This window comes from Cephus cinctus, unplaced genomic scaffold (assembly GCF_000341935.2).
Source record: "Cephus cinctus unplaced genomic scaffold, Ccin1 Ccin1_scaffold0008, whole genome shotgun sequence".
NCBI lineage: Eukaryota > Metazoa > Arthropoda > Insecta > Hymenoptera > Cephidae > Cephus > Cephus cinctus.
The window spans coordinates 515,428-530,031 of NW_014332759.1; the positions used below are offsets into that span (position 1 = coordinate 515,428).

Here is a 14,604-nt window from a genome sequence, read left to right on the forward strand (position 1 = left end):
ATTGAAAAAAAATTGGACTCGATATACTTTAATAAGAAACTTTTTTATTTCCTATATAAAAATTATAATCGTCACAATTATTGATTTTCAATTATTTTCTACCCTAGTTATTCATATATCAATCATTCTGTATATGTATATGCAAATCAAATTTAATATTGCTTTAATTACTGCTTATGGATGTATGAAAATCGTATTTTATACGAAACGTATAGGAAAGTTGGAATATGTAGAGGAACATATACTCGTCTCTGTATGATGATATTATTTTGTACGTGTATGGGGGAAGATCGTGAATTTCGTGTGGCGCGTTATGGGGTGACGCTTGCGCAACAATCCTCGCAGTCCTATATAAGGACATGGTACGTCCTGAAATGGTATTCACACTCGGCTTGCCGCGACCTTCCGGTGCAACCAAGTGCAGCTTAAAGTGCAGCTGAAAATTTTCCTGTAATTTGCCCATTTTTTGTTCTGGCAATTGACATGGCATCGCGAAGAGGTCGACTGGCCATTTTTTTAATTTACGTCGCCGCGGTCAATCAGTTGAAGTTACCATCGGTGAGTAGTGTATAAAATTGATTTCTTTTTTATTTTAAACTATTAAGAAAAATGTTGCACAAATTCAATCTGACCAACTAGTGTTATTAATATTTCGAATTTATGTATATACGCATTTACAATTCCGGACATTGATCTTCAAAACGTATTTTAACGTTGCCGCGAAACTTTGGTAAATTTTATTTGAAAGTTTACGAGATTTCCACTTTGCAATTCTCACCAAAGTATCTGTTCTTGTTTTACTTTTTTTTTTGTTTTATTTATTTCAGGATTTCACGCAAAGTTTTGCCTGACATTCTGTCATTTGGAGTTTCCACCTGTATAATATTGTATAGGGGGTGAGGATACCAATTGAAATTGTAATTTACATGAAATTTACATTTATAATACATAATCTTATTATATACACTCATTTCGTGTATCGGGTACATTATTTAACGTGTAATATCTGAAACAGATTAATTGAAATGATTAAAATGTGTCTTTCAAAAATTGATAATTTCAATTAATGCCCACATACGTATCTTCTCGTGCGTATTGAGCTATTGGAGTAATCAAGTTTTTTTCCTATTGTCTTCGCGTCAAGCATCTCTTTTCAGGCGTTAATTAAAAATTTAATTAAAACAGATTTTCATCGGTAACGTGGTACTGTTAATCATTTATTTTATAAAAGTTTCAGCGATGCTTATGAAATTAAATATTTTTTTTTGTTACACATCGTTTTGCCTCTGAAACCTATTTTGAACTTTTATGCTGTGTAGGTTCACGTTTTTGTCTTTTTTTTTGAATAATCCACTTAGTAGTCCGTTCTCGAAAAATACTTAAAATCATAGGAAATTTTAATTTTCCTTAATGTTATTTCAAAATCCTGTTGATTTTATTGTCTTATTTAATTCGAGATAAATTCTTTCACAAAACAATGTACAAAAATAAGCTCATCTGATCTAGAGCTTTGCCTTTCTTCGAACATCTTTCCTTTCTGGTATCCAATCACAGCAGATTAACTTCGATCAAGAGCGCCCGTCTGGTTCTTCCCAAGAGAATCAATTGTCCCTTATTCTGGATTTGTCTGCATTGAAAATCTGTACCAGGGACCTTAAGTCTCTTAAAGACAGATAAAAAACTGGTGGCTGTAAATTCAACAGAAATTTTTGTCGGTAACATCGAATAAAAAATATATCTTTATATGTATATATAATTAAATTACGTCATCGAGGTTATCGTTAAAAATTTCATAATGAGATTAATTAAATCAATGCATACAAATCGCGTGGTTATCGATGTTTTTCAAAATTCCAATAACTGTCTACGCGTTACTCGCAAGGGACAAAAATTTGATATTCCGTGGAATATGTTGGATACTCGAAAGACTATTTGCGTTTCAGACTAGAAGATCCACCACCATTTATTTTCGCGCAAATCTCGAAACTCCTTCTCCGCATTCCGTAGCTTATTACCGTGACAATCTCAGCTTATATACATCGAAAAAGAATCCGAGGTTACTTATTGATTTCTTTCACGGGCTTGAAAGACGTCCTTTATTAGATACGTTTAGGAAATTCCTCGTACATTTCCAAAATTTACTAACTGTCACTTCATTCCTTTTCAAATTGAAAGACGATTTTTCTTACTACTTTTTTTCATACTCTTTTTCATGCTATAGCTACGTACATTTATTGATAGTATGGCCAGCAGCAAATAGTTGGACCAAACTTTAGCATAGTCAAAATTCAAGAGCATTACGTACCACACGTCAAAGATACATCATTTGAAGGATCACGGGTACTTTACATTCCTAGAATGTTTCTTGCTGTTTCTATACATTGATTTTCATTTTTCTTTCCTAAATATTTCTATTACTAACATATTACATAACTATTACGTAAGTCCAGCTATTATTACTTAAACTGTGACAAGAATAAATTTTTTGTTTCTTCGGCTCTCAGTGGTAATGCAAATTTTCAATTTCGTTTCTTGTCTCACATAGTGAAAATATCCTGAGGATATTTCAGGGACATCTTATGGACGTACAGACGTCCAGCGGATGTCCCACGGACATCTTCTGCTACGTGGGTTCAGCAAAGACAAGCACTACCCGAGAAACTCTTCGAAATTGCTTATGGTGGACCTTGGTCAATATTGCTCTTTACGTAATAGTCGAAACGATGATATGTGTCGTTTAGATTAATTATTTAGAAAAGAGAAAAATAAATTGAAAAAAACGACGTTTTTAGGCAAACTAAGTGTAACAATATTACTGGTAGTAATTACGTAGGTCATAAATATATTTATGAAACTCGTAATGCATAATTAACGAATTTTTCAATTCTCACAATTCTAATTTTCTTTGGAAGATGCTGTATGACTGCAAATAACTCAGGAATAATTAGCAGCGTGAAACACGTATAATTGCTGCGATAAATTCATGAATATTAATAAATATACAATAAAATATCATAGCGAAGTATTGTATGACGTTTCATGTAATTATGCCTAGTTTTATTGAAATGGACCAAGCTGTGATATTTTTTTAAATCCATTTTTTTAACAATTTTTCGATTTGTTAAAAAATGAGATAATAGGATATTTTTCTTCAAAATGCTGCCTGTTGCTCGTAAAAATTGTATACATGGGCATACATACTATATAGTAGACAATTTGGTAGCCTTGAGGAGGATAAGGGCGAAAGTGCATTAGATGGCTGTAAGCAGTTTAATCCTTTAATGCCCTTTAACGTTAGAGGGTTGGTTAATGAATTTTGCAAGAAGATGCCAATCTGCGCTAAATTGTTGACTTTGTCAGCGTTAAGCCAAAGGCAATAAAGTTCATAGTTGATTCGAGTCTCATAGTCTGTTTAATTAAAAAAATTAGAGCAAATACAGCCCTTTTCGGTTTTTGTCATTTCTTTTGTACACGTATATCTCTTGTTAGTTTATATTTCGAACTCTTACGCGTTAGAAAAAGCTACGGACCAAAAATTCCAAAAATATCTCAATTTAATTTCAAATGCATGAATAAGAATAATTTTAAAAATTGGACACTGTATCATTATAAATTTCAGTACTTGAATTTCAGAAAATTTATATTGACCATTCTGTTGAAACAGACATTAAATTTATTTTTTCATTTTTGAACGCATTCAGAATATATACATACGAATTCGAATTCCTTCGTCCGCAAGAGGTCGTAGTCCCACGATACTTCCGGTTACTATCTTCGATCAGCAATTTCCTTTCGAGCAGTACAAACTCAAGATTAGAAGAAACTATTTACCGGTAGAGTTGAACTATTTATTTCTATATACTTTATGCAGAATGTGATTTCAAGGTGAAATTATTTTTTCCGAAAAAATATCAAAGTACACAATTCGGTTGAAAATATTCTGATTGTGCTATAAATTATTTACTATACTGTATTAATTCTCATTTCCTACGTTAAATGGATATATTAAACAAGGTACAGTCAAGTATAGGAAAAGTCATCTGAAAAATTCTACGGTAGTCCGTTATTATCATGTACTTTATGGGATTTCCTTTCCCAGCGTGTAGTTGAAGCCCCCGGGAATTTTTCCGGTAAATTGAACGTTGCTTTTTGGAAGTTGGTAAGAAAGGCTTGAGCTTTCAGCGAACAGAATACCAGACGCATTGTCGGACTCGACGAAGCCATAAGCCCCGAGGAAAATTTCGTCGACGGCTATTTTAATTAAGACAAGGAAGATAGTTGTGTACTATAGGAACTCGCCATTATTCTTTTTCATCTTTAGATACTCTGAAATTAATTTCGAAGATATTTCTTATTCACCTTGACAATATTACATAATAAATAGTGACGTTTACTATTCTTGGAAATATTAATTTTTGCCATATAATTTCACGGAATACAATCGATAATTATTTTACTTTTGTAATTAACCTAAGATACACAATATCCGTTATACTTAGGCGATGACGTAATGGCTTTATTTAATCAGGCATAAACTTTCATGACGTCCAAGAACAAGTTAAATTACGGTCAAGCGTTATCTGAATTAGCTTCAACAGGCAAATACCATCGTGATAGATTACTTGAGAATTTATGCAAGTAACCAGATTGTATTTTGTTGCAAATATTATAAAAATAATTTCGGTTTACGTAATCATTGTCAGAAATTTCATCATCGTGCGTAAAAAATTCCTTACGATAAGAACTTTACAAACACCTAGTGATGTTTTGTTCAAGTACAAGATTAAGTATGAGACAAAACTTTCTTTTCACTTAGCAAAAGCTTCTTTCGATTACATTTTCTATTTTTCTACAAGGACCCTTCGAGTCCACGCAAAAAGGACACAGCGTCCTGTTTCTCTTCCAGCTAAGTCAGCGAATCATAGAATTTCATTTTTGAACCACAAAAAAAGATCCTTATTTTCTCTGATATTGAAATATTATGTCCTTTTCTAGACCTCGCTTTCTTTTGCATAAGACTTTCACCTTGATTTGATATTTTATTTATAGAATTTTTTCCTCCAATAATTTATATCAACAACATATATCCTCGACATAAATTCCGTTCGGACAATGATTTATGATAATCTTTCTATTGTCTCGTAAGGATATTCATATTTTTGTCGGTCAAAAAGCTCGCATCATATATTTCACGAAGTCATTCCAGTGAACTTCAAAAAAAGGACAGCTTAGGCCTGATCGCACAGAAGAAAGAGGCTTTATCTTGAAACGACCTTTATTCTCCTTCTGAAATCTTCGGTGATTTTACAGAAATCGTTACGCATCCTCAGAAAGTGAAACACGAGTTTACATAAAGGTGGCAATGCAAATAAATATTTTATTTCCAATATTACTCTTGCGTTTATCTGCGTATTACAAGAAGCTTACATTTTGCTATCAGATTTACGTTCCCATTTATAGTCCCGTATATGTATAATATCGGTTTACGTCGATGCAAATAATTACAAAAAGGGATTTACATTAATCAGACCATGCTCGACACTACCTACGTCAAATATAATATTTTTTAAATACTCGAATGATTCCTAATGGTTTTTACAGATATCACATAAGCCTATATTATATGTATAGGTATACACGTATATATTGTGTATAAATATACACACGTGGTAGTTCAGCAGACCTCTGATTTTTTAAATGAATGGTTTTAATCTTTATTCGATCACCCTATAACGTCACACATCCCCATTAAGTCATATCGGATGATTTGTCGTTCAGTAAAAATTGATATGATTCTAGAAACGAGTTTCACATGATCATTCCTCATGATTCATAAATCATACGGTTGATCTAAAAGGGGCATCTCGTGTTTGTCCTCGTGTAAATATCTCTCGGTGACTTGCTATAATTTCCAGTAAAAAAAAATAAATTAAACATACCTTGCATATACCTACGACCAATGCTTCAATTTCTTCAAAACTGAACAAAATTAACTTCAAAGTGTCTAAATGAGCGCCAAAGTCACAAAGCACAGAAATTAGTCTGTGCCAATACAAGATCTTAGCAAGGTCGAATTGAATTTTCGCCTCTAATCAGCCTACTGCTAGATCTTAATTGAGTCGTAACCGTATTTTGAGCGAAGCTTTAATGGACTCGAGTGAAACTCAGTGAGATTTCACTTGCAAGCAGTTTGTTTTATTAGGGCTTAATTAAAGCGTTATTAATACTTGACATGATGCAGTATCAAGGCTAGATTACCTAACGAGTATTCCTGTCAGAATTTGTCCTCTTCTCTCCTCTTATAGTCTATTGTTATCCGAAACTATAAGTTGCATTAGTTATCGTTTAGTACACTTGGTTATTATTTCACGTGGTACTTACTTTTGCATTGTAAATAAATTTCATGAATTTCAAAATATCCTTAAAGGCATTAGTTATCCTTCGACGTACCAAACTTCGCCCACAATACGAAATGCCTTCAAAGGTATCAGAGACTTTAGTAGTTATACGAGAGCTTATGGAAACCTCGTAATAATTCGAATATCAAGTGGCTGTCGAAGCAGTTTACTTGCACTACGGTTGGCAAGACTGTGGTAAAGGTTTCAAAGATACTCAAAGGCTTATTGCTGTTCTTGGTCTTTTCTGGTGTAATAACAGTAGATAGTTGCCATAACCTAGAAATCTCAAGAGTATTAGAATCGCCTTGGTCATTTCTCCGATTCGGTATAACGATTTTTTGGCTTGGATATATATTACAGTCAAGAGAACAAATTACTTCGTATTCCTCTATATTTGCAGGAATTTTTATGCCTTTGAATATAATACGTGTTATGTATAATACTTCCGTTGGATACTATGCCTGAATATTCCTCGGACATATTTTTCTAAATATTTCAGCAGGAATGTCGCACTCTCTTAAAAAATTGAATTACGTCTACGGAATATAATTTCCAGGTTGACGCGAATATGGAATTCCTGAAATTCTTTGAAGAATCTTTAAGGAATCGAGGTACCGGCGCTGCGTCTGTTTCGGAAAGAAATTCTGACGTTGACAAGAAAAACAAAATCCAATAGCTTCGATATATTATTTTTTAAAGATAAATTCCGAAATTAAGTGAAACAACGAAATCATTTTTTTTACATAATATTGAGGGGAGATTACGATTTCCGGAGCCCCAAGTTTTGACTGTGGATATAGTATCTCTGAACTGAGAGAAACAAAAGTTAAAGAATAGTAAAATTTCATATCTGCATTATTTTGGGAGATATGATTTATTTAAATTCCAATTAAAAAATCGTTGCCAATTCAGATTTTATGACATTTTTTATTTCTTAAAAAATAATGATGAACGCAATAGACGGAATAGTGTTTTATTCATGTATGACCTAACAATGGACCGCCTTATGTGATGGGCCACACAGAGTTTCGTGACATCCTGTGATTCTGACGGTGTCTTAGTTAACAAGAATCGTCGTAACCGACTAATCTTCCTAATCGTCGAACCGACCTAAGATTCTTTACTTTGCGTGATGGACCACACAGAGTTTTGTGACGTGTAGTGAACCTGATGGTCTTCTTGACAAAAAGACCTTTATTCAACAATTTTTGTATCTCGAAAAATAATGACAATATCGATTGTTACCATACGTGAGTTTGGTGCAGCTCGATCCATAGATGTTAAACATATAGTTAAACTATTGCTTCGGTCACAATTATTATCTACAATCAATATATACGATTTATTTACCAAAAAAGTTTGATATCTCCCAAAATAATATAAATATCAACTTTTATCACTCTTGCACTCTTATTCACCTTTATTCATAGATATTAAATCCAGCGTCAAAACTTGGGGTTCCGGAAACCGTAATCTTGCCAATATTGATTTTTTGAAATCTACGACTTCACACTTAACCGTATTATTTCGCTAAATTTTTCACGATATTAACTAATTATTGTTGTTGCTGCTCAAATGACGCAAGTGGCAAATTCCTTGGCAATAAAGTTATTTCCGATATAGCGCACGTGTATTATGGCGCGTTCACAATGCCACCATTGATTAGTGCAAAGTTTCTCCGCTCTGCGCTGTATATTGAACTTTGATTTACGAGCCGTTGTAGCGTTAACTGACCATTTCACGTGGAAAATAAAACGCAATCTAGGCGACCCTAAAATATGAAAATCAGTGAAGGAATCCAGTTTAAAAAGCACTATTCAATTCACTTAAGAATTTTTCCTATTAAAGACCCCCATTAATTCCACGATAAGGTTAAGTTTCATGTAACAAATCAGGCGAAAGTCTGATAATATTCAGAGTGCAGAAGAAAGAAAATAAAATGGAACAGGAGAAAAGTTCTCTCATGCGTATGCACTGTCATTTCACCTGTCAATAACAAAATTAATCTCAACCATACGATATTAAATCTTCCCGGTTTCAATTCTTTTGCGTGAAGCGATCCCTGATGGATTGCTTTATTCGTAAAAAAAATAATCGATAGATGAAATATCTATTAAATATATATACCATACACGTTTCACAATTTCTAAATATATATTATCAATATAATTCAGTGAATATCAATGTCTAGCATATTACAATCTAATCACTATTTATACATCGTACCAGATTTAATCCTTCCAGGAAGTTGAACGAACACCTTACTGGATCAATGAATTTCCAGCAACCACTACTGCGAACTACTCCAGCATCTATTTGGTCGATTGGCTAGTAACTGCATAGGCAATGAATTTACAGGGACTGACTATTTCTAATCATTTCTAATTTAATGCTCGACACAACGAGCTCTGAAGTACCCAATATAAACGATATAAACTGATAGATCGACCGATCCTCTTATGGAATGAATTTGCACAACCGTTAACGTTAAATCCATTCACGGATTTGCATTTGCTCTGCCGTAGACAAACTCTCCTTTAATCAGCAGCGTCTAGTACACTCCTTCGTAATTAAGCATCCTCTGACATTGTCATTACAATCGCGAACGGACATACAACGTCCTCATCTACGTCCATGAAATGGCTAACGTATTTTTCAGGGACAAAAATCATTTCACGGCTGCCCAAAGTCCTTGCAGTTAAACGATGACAATTTAATTGACACGATTCAAATCTATTCCAATGTTCAATCAATTTCGACGCGTTACCAGCTTTTGCATTAATTCCTGATCGATGTCATTAATAACCTGCATATTCATGAAGCGTTCGAGACTTATTTTACATGCAAAATAAAATTATGAAACTCGGTATAGGAAACACATAAACCACAGGTGCGCTGTAAAATTTACGACCCGCCACGCACGACACCACCTACCGGGTGTTTTTTTTGGAAGGATGAAAGGATCCAGGAAAAAATAAAGAAGGAAGTTCCATATATTCCAAAGCTCCCTGGATTTGCATGTAATAGAATTATTTGCTATACAATTTTCATCCGAGCAGCTGAACGGCTGACTTTGGTCAACCGCTCAGCTAAAGCACGTTCAGTCAAAGCACGAAAGTCCCGAGCTTACGTTTAACAAATTTTAAAGTCGCGCGAATACTTTCTTGTTAAACCAATTATGAGTTTTCAGTACATTTTGATGCGCACGTGTGCAGTGCATCTACCGCGGTGCATATACTGTGCATAATTGTCAATATGGATGCACACGACTAGTACGTTCGACATGCATATCTCACTCAACGAATATTACAAACACGAAGCTCAGAACAGACGTTAGATAGACGAGAATGCAGTATCACTATCTTCCTATCAAATTCAATTGCATTTGACGATGCACAATGCACTGCGATCTTCTGAATGCAATGCGCGGAGACCGTCAGGATGCGTTAGGCACCTACCTATCTATGTACATGCCGTATTCGTATTGTCATATATATATATATATACATATATAGTTGATGTGAAATGCTGGGACTATGCTCGTAATTCGTAGCTAATGTCATCAACAGCCGTGCTGTTTCTATTATTTGGGAATCACAATGCATTTTCACCCTGTGATGCAACCGGGACTTGTTGCGGTTTTAAGGTACTCGTAGGAGACACCTTTAAACTCTGGTATTACGATTGTGGTTTGTACCGTTTGATCTGGGAACAGATGTTGACATTCTCTTACCTGATTTAATTGTCTTGTTGGTATTGATCCAGGGATGATTGAAGTAATAGGATTTTTGGTAATAATGTTTGTTGATTTAATTAGAGCTGTTTGAATTAATTTTTCTTTATTATTGTTTCAGGTCTCGTGTCAGGATGAGATAAGCCACTGTCTTCCTCGTAAAACATTTTTTGCTCTTCTTCGGCTACCAGAAGTCAGCTCGAATCTCGCAGCTTACTCTAGGAACGTTAGGATCATCCGGGATGATCTAGTCAGTTTGAAGAGTTTGAGCTCTGAGGAGGGTGACGAAGTTGCTGAAATATGTCTACCCGCTGGGGTTTATCTGGAGCTCTTCAGCGACCCTACTACAAGAGTACACCTTCGAACGCAGAAGATGTTGGAGGACCCTGCAGCTCGCGTGTACGATCCTGAGATACTCGACGTGGACGACCTGGTCTCCTCGAAACGTAGTATAGCGACTCTTGCTAAAAATGACGACCTACCTATTTCCATCAGGGGCAGGAATGAAGAGGATGACGAGGAGATCCGTACCATGGAGTCGAGACAGGAGCCTCTAGACTTACTCCTGGACACCTTTTTGGCCGGAGATCATAGAACGAAGAGTGAACTAGTACGAGATTATGGTCTACCGAATGGCGAATTTGATATGGAGTCTCTAGGTAGGGATTATCCTCATGGGAAACGTAACGTGGCTTCCCTAGCTAGGGATTTTGCACTACCTTCCGGCAAAAGGAACATCGCAGCCCTCGCTAGAGATTACAGTCTGCCTAATGGTAAGACGAACATCGGTAACCTGGTGAGAGAATACATAATACCAACTTCAGGAAAGAGGAACCTTGCTGCTTTGGCGAGACTTTACTCCTTGCCATCTTCCGGTAAGAGGAACGTTGCTGCCCTGGCTAGGGACTATGCTCTCCCCAACGGGAAGAGGTACCTAGGTTCTCTGGCTAGGTCTGGTGATCTGCAACTAAATGGACTTTACGAGGAGAAACGGAACGTTGGTAGCCTTGTAAGGAATGGTGATCTTGTACGCATGGGAAAGAGGAACGTCGGCACCCTGGCCAGAGACTGGAGTCTTCCTACTCAAAATAGATATGGAAGATCTTTGGATGCCAAGAAGACAAAGCTTGCTGATCGGTATGGATCGGTAAAACAGGAATTGATTAATCTTCAACGTCTGGGACACCAGGAAGACCAGGGTCGCAAGAATCTGGATGATAGAACAAAGGTCGGTAAGATTATGACAACTGCTACTGACAATAAGGCCCATACGGAGGCTAAAAACGACTCTCAGAAGATCGATGATGTAAAAAGGCCCAAAAGACAGATTGACTATTCGGATGAGTATCCTCTACCCGTTATGCAAAATACTAACGTTCTGGATTACGAGGAGATGATCGAAGCTCTTACTGGAGAGTACCCAAATACCGAAAAGAGGTTCATGGGTAAGTCGAACAGTCACTAGAAAGAGAATTTTGTCGAATTGTAATCAAGATATAAAAATAGCTTAGCGATACTAGCATTTAATCTTCACCCAAGTAACCAGATTCAACCCTAATAGTCTGAACTTTTTCAAGTCAATGGTCCCATTTAAACTTAGACAAAAAACAAGAAAAAGACGAAATTTATTCAAAATCCAATTGGCTTGCGATTGTTCCACTTAATTGTAACTGACAGGGACTGGTCCTGCGCTGGAGGTGCAGGACGACGATACTGACCAGGGGGGTTATTATGGAATAACCCACCCAAGTAAGAGACATATCGGGGCTCTGGCTCGTCTCGGCTGGCTTCCATCTTTCAGGGCCGCCCGATTTTCGCGCTCTCCGCGCTACCTGGTCGACAGGTCAGACCAGTAGGACCCCACTTCGTGTTCTCCACCTCTTCTTCCCGTTCGTGTGCTGTCGATGTATCTCTGTCCAAGTAGAAGTCTACCTACAAAAAAAATTAAAAAATCCATCACCTACAACCTACAATCATCCAATTTGTCAGCCGTATGCTTCAATTGTCTACTCGGAGACATCACGGTAGCTTGGTGTATGGATGTCTGGATATTGTATATTCGCTGTTAGATCACTGATCTTAGATCGGTGCTTAGGTCTTAGACGGCTCGAGATATATTACGTATAACATACATTAGCCTAACAGATTGAGAAATCATTAGAGTCAATCACGTCGTAGGTGTGGATGTCGTAGATGTCCTTTTGATATATTACATTTATATGCATATATACTATATGAATTGTTTTCTGTAATACCTGTTTGGGTTCAATGACTGTTTCAGAACCATCCAAGTATACAATCGCTTTTGATGATCATTAACCCCTTTAGTATTTAGCTTAATATCAGCAATCACAGTTCACTGGTTATCTTTATCCGATGGCTCTGAAAACGTCAAACAAAATATATCTATATGTATATTAGACTTTAAACAATGAACATACTAGACATTAATCTACTTCCAGAACCCTTCACTATAGCCAACTGCTATCAAGATCGTTGTATGCTTGCAAATTATTGATAATTAAATAATTATTATTGGTTCTGTAAGTGGATTATTGGTACGGCTAGTATACGTGTTTCGGAACTATGGTAAAAGATTTTTTTTCTTATCTTACGTCATATCGTTTGTCGTATTAGTAATCATCGCTGTGTGATGTCTGATCATTATATTTTCATAATGATTGATGATAACTGTTTTACAGGGAGGATCCCGCAGATGGGTCCACGTCCAACAACTCCCCCAACGCGTCGACTAGGACATTAAGTTTGAATCTTGGCACGAGAGGACGCTACCTGCAGTCACTTAACGGCGACTGCCGACATGGTTTCAAGCGATACTTTTTGTTACCGCGTATCGATAACTTCCTTCACCTTCGTAAGCTTCAAAACGTCCCCAAGAGCGCATAGGTCATCCTCGACACCGTCTATCTGTAACAACAATGAGTACAGTACTGAGAAAAACTTTTTCTCGCTAGCGGATAGAGTGTATTGGAATCAGCTGTTGAAAAAATTGCTTGTACATATATATTGACAAAGATGAATAATCGTTGAAAGAAAAATAGAAAAGGATGCTGAATGACAAATAACGAAAGACGTTTAAAGATTTTTCAAAAATCTTCCTGATCTATTCAATATTCAATCTCTCCGCTTTCTATAATCTTCTATGTCGACTCAATCTATCCGTCTTATACAATTTCGTCTTTGAAGATGGAAAACTTTTTAACAACTTTTTATTCGTAGATCCATTCACACGTACGTGGCTCTTTGCATAAGAGAAATTTTCTGAATTTTTATGAGTGTAACCGAATTTCAGTCAAATTCAAAATTCACTTATCCACCCTGTCGTTAGTATTATTTTAACTGAAATTATTAATATTGTGTGGTTAGGATAATTTGTTTTCATTGAAAAATGCTTTTCGCTAGACGTACGTGTCACCATCATTTATCTATACGATGTAGTATACATATATAGGTGCGTACTTAGACGCGTGTACTCCATATTTTTCCGTGAAAATTCAAGTGTCAAAATTTAATTTAAATAATTAGTGTCTCCTACTCATTCTTGTGGGAACAGACGGGACACTTTTTCCTCTAAATTATATTGTACTTAATGTATGTGACGTGTAGAAATAAAATACGCGTATTATCGACCGTAACACGTAAGGTGGCTGGGGCGATGATCTCGCTGTGGAAAGTTTTCACGCACGACACAAAGTCGGCTAAATAATTGCTGTGGATGACATATAACGAACGTACGAGTACTATCTAGCATGTAATATGTGTTTACATAGACAATAATCTGGGCAATCCGATGACAATAAAAGGATAATAATATTGAAGTATAATTAAACGAAGTTTATATATTTCACTACCCGTCATTGATGCCTTCTTCATAGTTTCAATAGAGTTTTTCCCATCTATGTGAACTGACTAGTTTCGGATCGGCAGTCGATTGAGACGCGAACCGATCTGTCTATTGAATATAGCTATATTATCATAGGTATACTTGAATTTTACCATACACAGCGCAAAATCAAATTCCTTTTCTAATTTATCGATTACTCGTTCCAGTTTACAATAACCGATTCATCAGTTTTACTTTTGCTTCTCTTTATTTACTTTCTTCTTTATTCCTTCGTATCGCACATTTACATTCGATACAGGTTTTCGCTTGTTGTCTCTGCTTAGAAGTCGTAGTCATTTATGTATTGTGACGTGATTTTTCGAATCACGGTCCCAAGGCGGCATCGGTTACCGATACAGATAACGTTCTCGATTTCTGGTTCCCTTCGGGTCGCCACCCTGCTCAGAAGCTACGCTCTCGGGTTGATTCGTACAGTTATGTCAAGGCTCTCGTAAGATTTCGTTATTGTTTAGTTGAGGTCGAGGTGCTCGAATCTGCCGTGGGGATATAGTCTCGACGTACCGAGTTGCCCGGCAGAGGAGACGACCCGACGGAGACGTCTCCACGGA

At 36.2% G+C, this 14,604-nt stretch overlaps 1 protein-coding gene and 1 long non-coding RNA gene across 5 annotated transcripts; one reads left to right on the forward strand and one right to left on the reverse strand.

The window, feature by feature from the left end:
- The first annotated feature begins 372 nt into the window (after positions 1 to 372).
- Positions 373 to 13,981, forward strand: LOC107274647 (neuropeptide-like 1). 4 transcript variants are annotated; one of them, XM_015753949.2, is made up of 5 exons: positions 373 to 558; positions 10,253 to 10,904; positions 10,956 to 11,576; positions 11,809 to 11,974; positions 12,834 to 13,981. In XM_015753949.2, exons 1-5 carry the CDS (start codon positions 484 to 486, stop codon positions 13,036 to 13,038), a joined length of 1,719 nt encoding a protein of 572 aa, XP_015609435.1. In that variant the 5' UTR covers positions 373 to 483; the 3' UTR covers positions 13,039 to 13,981. The 4 variants fall into 4 exon arrangements, with proteins under 4 accessions (XP_015609435.1, XP_015609446.1, XP_015609427.1 ...); XM_015753960.2 differs by having other exon boundaries at positions 10,253 to 10,530; positions 10,627 to 11,576; XM_015753941.2 differs by having other exon boundaries at positions 374 to 558; positions 10,253 to 11,576.
- Positions 6,275 to 7,024, reverse strand: LOC112494678. Its single transcript, XR_003060387.1, has 3 exons — positions 6,776 to 7,024; positions 6,382 to 6,674; positions 6,275 to 6,322 (listed from the first exon to the last, which is right to left on the reverse strand). It is a non-coding gene; the product is annotated as an uncharacterized LOC112494678 (long non-coding RNA).
- Positions 13,982 to 14,604: the final 623 nt, after the last annotated feature.

What these genes read in the sequence shown, in the direction of transcription:
- LOC107274647 (XM_015753941.2), top strand. Translation starts at nt 484, where the DNA reads ATGGCATCGCGAAGAGGTCGACTGGCCATTTTTTTAATTTACGTCGCC. An exon ending in ATCAGTTGAAGTTACCATCG is followed by an intron (nt 559 to 10,252) that starts GTGAGTAGTGTA and finishes TTATTGTTTCAG; the next exon opens with GTCTCGTGTCAGGATGAGAT. An exon ending in CCGCGCTACCTGGTCGACAG is followed by an intron (nt 11,975 to 12,833) that starts GTCAGACCAGTA and finishes ACTGTTTTACAG; the next exon opens with GGAGGATCCCGCAGATGGGT.